Raw genomic sequence first — 6,118 nt, 5'->3', positions numbered from 1 at the left:
AAAGAAATACTCCCCAGTTCTGATATAACTGATGCTATAGCAGAATCTACACAAACCTCTTTAAGAGCTGCTATTGTTGTTTTGAACCAACAGTCGCTTCTCGCTGTTGTGACACCTAAACCACACCTGTAACTGCCAGTAGCTCCTCATAGGACACTGATTGGATCAGACACAAGTGCATAACTTGAAGGGTAAATGCTAGATTAGATCAGCTGGAGGCACAAACTCTCGGGTATGCACTTAGGGTTAGGTTTTAGGTTAAGGTTAGGGTTAAGATTAAGGTTAGTGTATAAATCTTGCAAGAGTTTTGTAAATTGTCCCTCCAGCTGCTCCAGTCTCGCACCAACCAACTTGAAGCCTGACAAGATGGACTGATCTTGTGATCTTGCGAAGCCAGCTGCCTCGCAAGGTAATGAGTCCACATTATCCTATTTCTTTCTTTTTTCTGCCTTTCTCATATTACACCCTTTATAGATGCATATATCAATACATTCCAAAAGCCACACCAAATGTATAAAAATAGAGCCTGGTCCATAAATGGAAAAAGGAGTGTTTTACTCGGTTTATTGAACAAAATATCTTACAGTATCTTGGATATACATATATACATATTATCTTGTACTGTGTAACACCGTTGATGAGCCCCTGCAGTGACATTGATTGTAACACTGTGCCTCCAAACTTCAATGGATGTTTCAAGGAAATATTAATATATCATTGACTTCCAAACACATTATACAAATCTGAATATAGAAAGCACAAAAAATAAGAATTTATCAGTGAAAAGTACTCACTCTCAGGACAGAAAGGTTCTTCATACAAAAAACAACTTTTACAATATATTTTTTTTGCAGTTACAGTATTCAGGTAGTAAATATACCTGGAATTCACTCTGTGTTTTTTCGTATGGTGTTGTTCACTTTTCCTCTGCACGGAAATCACCAGTAAGGACTTATTCTAGAACAAATAAAGAAGTGGCTCGGCCACCGGAGCTTCTGCTGTCGTCTCCACTGCTGCTGCCACATTATCAGCAGACCTCTCAGATAACATACACATCAGTCTTCTCCCCAAGAAGCCAATAGGTTCTCATTTTGCCTTTGCCCTGGAAAAACACAGAAATCAATAGGTTCATCAATGGAGATGAAGTGGGGGTTGGGAGGTGAGGGTGATATCCTCTATTAGGCTGCCCTTCATTAAGGGTGACCCTGATGGTTGTTGCAGCTCAGTTTACACCTCCACCTCTCTTCGCAAAAGAAGCGTTATGTGTTATCAGAGAAGAATTAACCACATCATACTTCAAAATCATAATAACATATTGCTGTTGCCAGGTGAAAACCTTGTTCCTCCAAAAGGTCAAAATCCGTCTCAAGCTATTGCTGAAAATTAGGTGATAAGATGATCAACAGAAAATTAGCAATTTAAAGCAAATTTAAATATTTATCAAGCAAAAATGTAAACATTTACTGGCTCCAGCTGATCGAATGTGAGAATGTAAACTGAATATCTTTGGGTTTTGAATGTTGGTCAGAAAAATCAAGCTTTCTGAAGACATTATCCTGGACTCTGGGAGGTAAAGGACTTTACCTTTATGTACAGGGCCATAGCCAGGACTTTAGAAACACTGACATTTTCCTTCCTAAATGCTGTTAAAGAATTCTCTACACTGGCAGGAATGTAACTCTGGTGGTCTAAATCACACTAAACACCCTTCATTCATAAATCCCTCCATTATGGTTAATTTAACTTATTTATCTTAACTAATACTAAATGAAACAATACTGAGGATATAACCTGTGTGCCCTCAATGGAAACTGCAACCCTGATTTTAAACTATTGATCAATTAATCAAAATAATCAGACAAATGAATAATCATTTCGATAATCATTAGTTGCTGCCCACTCCATGAAACAGCTGGCAGCCCCATTATACAGTAAGATGTTAGTTTCCAAATTAAAATGTAGAAATATCATTCTGCAAACAAATCTTAACTTCAATCATTCCAATACAGATAAAGTCATTTCAAGAATTGTGAATCTCGAGTGTGGTGATCAGCCTTCCTGAAACAAACCGCACCAACAATAAATGTTTTTTGCAGTGTGAGCAATCTTTATTCAGCAGTCACAAACAGAAGCAGGGCAGCCTTTGTGAGCACGATGCTTGTTCTTTTTCTTGCGTTTCAACTTTAACAGTTTTTTTAAGAAGCAAAGGAAGGCTGCTTACCTTCATTTCTACATCCCCTCGTAACTGAAGATCGAAGTAGCCAAACTCATCCAGCACTTCTTTGGTGGCTGAGGATACATGGATCTTCAAAGCTGCAAAACACATCAAGAACACAACAGACAAGAATGAGAATCTTCACACAGTAAATGGAAAATGACAGCTCCAACAATATTTGAATTACCACCACACTGCTTTTATCTCAGGCCTCAGGACATAACTGAGAGGTGCGACGAGTAGAAGCATTCAGTCCCATCAGACATCAGCAGCTAAAATGCTAACAGTGGTGAAAATCTGCATTGTTTTATCCAATTAATGCACACAGTGCAGAGATGTGAGATGTGATTCCTGACTGTGAGGCTTCAGGTTGCACAGTTTATCGCTGGCTAAGGGCCCTTAGCTGTAAGTGCTATCAATTATTTACCAGTGGAGGCACAATACAGGAAGCGACTCAGTAGTTAATCAATACATCTGATGATTGGCTCGCAAAATATCCAACCACAGTTTCATAACACTAGTTCCTGTCGCTGCCAGTTAAGAACAGAAATGTCAGTGTAGAAAGTATTTGACTCAGCACGTCAATACGTCTTATTTTCAGCTTTGAAATCATGTTCTTACTGAAGAATGTTTCCATCCAACCACATTAGAAGATACTCATTTACACTTATTTCAGCAGATTTCTGTGCAGTATGTTATGTGTGCTGACAGTACAAGATTTAAAAAACTGCTCAGATAAGTGCTTATTTGTTGTTTACTGGAATCAATTGTTATCTTGGCAACAACTACTCTTCCTGTGGTCCATATAAAAAACAGTGAAATTAGCAAACGTTTACACTTTTACATTTACTTACTACATGCTGTATAGTACACAATAGTACACAACACAATAGAATCACATCAGAACTAAACAAATCAACGGTAAAGCAAAAAATCACATCAACAAATCCCATGAAAAGACAAAAAACAATTCTTCACACGAGCACCAAGTATGCTTTCACTCGCAGCTGAAAATAGTCCCTAACAAATGCATTTCTTACTCCTGTTTGAGTAATATTTGCTAAAAACTACAGTGCCCAGCTGTTGTAGGAAAGTACTGAGCCTTTTTTAAAAATTAAACTATATACTTGGGACCTGTTTTTTAAGATTTACATCTTCAGTAGGAACCAACGGGATTGGGACTGTGTAACCTTGACTTCTCTACTGTGTTATTGGGAGTGACACAGACAGAGTAGATAAGTCAAGGTTTATGATATAAAATCCAACGGGCACCAGAGATGTCCAGGGTAAAACAAATAGAAAAAAAAACAAGTGACATTGACACTCACCCTCTCCGTTGGACTCCATTCGAGATGCCGTGTTGACAGTATCTCCAAACAAACAGTATCTGGGCATTTTCAACCCAACCACACCAGCACAGACTGGACCTATAAAACAGAAGCTAAAGATAGTCACATTTTACAGCAGAAAAAAACAATAATATCTGGCATGCTAGACGCTGCTGTCATTTTCACACCACCACCTCAGTGAAAATATTTTTAAATAGCACGACAGAAGTGTGAGTGAATCGAAATTGTGCTTGGAATGCTTTAAATTACTCTGACAATGCTAAGTACCAGCCTACACAAGCTGGTCTATTGCTATTGCATGTCAAGTGTCTGAATAAGAATATAAACAGTGCCGTCATGAGCTGATACAGTCTAAATAGTGCGTCAGAAGCCACTCATAAATTACACCCAACTACTACTGAGGTACTACTGAGTGTTTATGTCCAGTCATCATGTTGGCATCCAATGGTGGGAAGTTACAAATCACCACTGCCCTACGCTTGATGTACACTCAGTTGCCAGTTTATTAGGTACACCTAGCAAAAAATAATGCAGGCTAATACAACAGCCCTGCAATAAATACTACCTTCATTAAGGTTCTGATGTTCAGTTTTTGTTGCAACTGTTTCAGAGAGGTGTTAGTTCAACTTATGGTCATTTTGGAAGCTGTAGTTTATGCTGCTGTTGAACTGCATTACATTATACTGAGAGATGTTTCTACATAGTCTACCCTCATTGATAGAAACAGGGCGGACAAAATATTACAAGCACATACTCAGTAGAAAAAATAACAGCACCGCAAACTACAACCAAGTGGATCTTGAGCTAAGATTATTTTGTCAAAATAATCAAAATGTTTATAGGCAAGGTCTTAACTTTGATTTATTATTACTATGAGGCAGGGCATTAACTCAAGCACATTTACCGGCATGTTGACAGTCTGGGGATTTCACAACAGTGTACTCACACAATCTGTCACGTAATCTAATGCCCTGGATCCACAGTTAAATTACATACACACATAGATACAAGTGCTCTATAAATAAAATGTATCATTATTATCATTACATAGATGGTGATAAGCATGTGAGATTACTATGATTAATTATAGGAGTTCAGTGTTGATGATTCAATATCAGGACCCACACTGTATTTAGTCTTAATTTAGGCTTTTTACAGGTTCTCTGTATATCTAGTTTTAGAGCACATTAGCCCTCACATTACACACATACTGTAATTACAGTTTATCTTAGATAGAGGAGATAGAGAAATGTGTTTTGGTTAGTCCAAGTCTTTTACGGAAAATTGTTGCTAATTCTGGCTGAATTTATTGCAAAACGTATTGTAACTCATATCAGATGTGAACCCTGGTAGACGGGAAAGAGAAGGGTCATACATGGGAAAACATGATGCTGCTTTGACTAAGCTTTCAACAAAATACATGGTTGGATAGATATTCTGAGTAAGTTCTCATAACTATAATATTCATGTAGCCTGATTAAGACTTCTGAATCACGGCCCACATCTTTGATTTGTTCAACAATTCAAAAAGGTCTGGTGTTGTGCTCATTACCAGCCGTTTCTCAGTGGGAAAACAACCAAGTCAATCAATTGTTGATTATTCTCAGTCTGGGTGGAATTAAGAATAGGATAGTCATCCTCCAGAGCAAGAAAAATGCAGTAGCTACGACTAAAAATGGAAACAGAAAAATGGCCAGACAAACGGCAACAAGCAGGAATGAGAGTGGCGTAGCTGTACAGCTTGTTGTAAGTGGATTTACAGATTAAAGAACTCATAAATCACCTTGGTGCAGATGTGCACAGATGCAGGTCAGCGTGAGAGTCCAGACTCACCTGTGTGTATACCTATCCTGAGTCTCAGCTGGTCGTTGGGTCTGTGTCGGATCTTGAAGGTTTTGACCTGCTCTAACAAAGCCAGCGACATCCCAGCGATCTCTCTGGCATGGAGTTTCCCGTTGCGAACCGGCAGCCCTGACACCACCATGTAGGCGTCGCCAATGGTCTCCACCTGAGGGACGAATCATAAGTGATCAAAGCGTCAAGAGAGAAAAAATACCCTCTCCTTGTCATTTTGCCATTGTATGTACTCAAACATTTCAGTTGCAGATTTTAACATAAAGTAAGAGACAAAACTCAGCACTGACTGGACACAAATGAACAAATTCTTGCATTAAAATCAGTCATATTAGTGACATTGATAATCCTAATTTACCTTGTATACGTCGAAGTTATCAATGATGGCATCAAAACAGGTGTACAGATCATTAAGCAACGTGACAACCTACAGAGAGAGAGACATGACAGTTTGGATTATGTGACCTCACTAAAGCAACAGTACTGAAACATTTTTAACTTATTGCTTGTATGTCAACTGAAAGCATTGTGAGTTCACTGAAAAATGTAAAACTGTAGACCGTTAATCCAACATTTGGCACCGGGGTTTGCATTTGTTAAGAGGCTGACAGATTGAGAGGTCAGTGTGTCTGCTAAACCTCACAGTCTCTCACATTATCTGTGTCTGTCTGTCCCTGGACTATTGCCCGCTGTGGCTTAC

At 38.7% G+C, this 6,118-nt stretch overlaps 1 protein-coding gene across 1 annotated transcript in view; it reads right to left on the bottom strand.

The window, feature by feature from the left end:
* Positions 1-540: 540 nt before the first annotated feature.
* The window catches only part of npr2 (natriuretic peptide receptor 2), a 62,969-nt gene continuing 57,391 nt past the window's right edge, over positions 541-6,118 (bottom strand). The window contains exons 18-22 of the mRNA XM_067573754.1: positions 5,777-5,845; positions 5,398-5,572; positions 3,544-3,642; positions 2,222-2,313; positions 541-1,102 (exon numbers count right to left, since the gene is read on the bottom strand). Coding sequence (XP_067429855.1) covers positions 1,040-1,102; positions 2,222-2,313; positions 3,544-3,642; positions 5,398-5,572; positions 5,777-5,845 — 498 coding nt within the window. The 3' untranslated portion in view covers positions 541-1,039. The remainder of the gene's footprint in view (positions 1,103-2,221; positions 2,314-3,543; positions 3,643-5,397; positions 5,573-5,776; positions 5,846-6,118) is intronic.

Source organism: Thunnus thynnus, chromosome 19, assembly GCF_963924715.1.
Source record: "Thunnus thynnus chromosome 19, fThuThy2.1, whole genome shotgun sequence".
In the NCBI taxonomy this organism is placed as follows: domain Eukaryota; kingdom Metazoa; phylum Chordata; class Actinopteri; order Scombriformes; family Scombridae; genus Thunnus; species Thunnus thynnus.
This window is presented reverse-complemented; position numbering and strand designations above follow the sequence as displayed.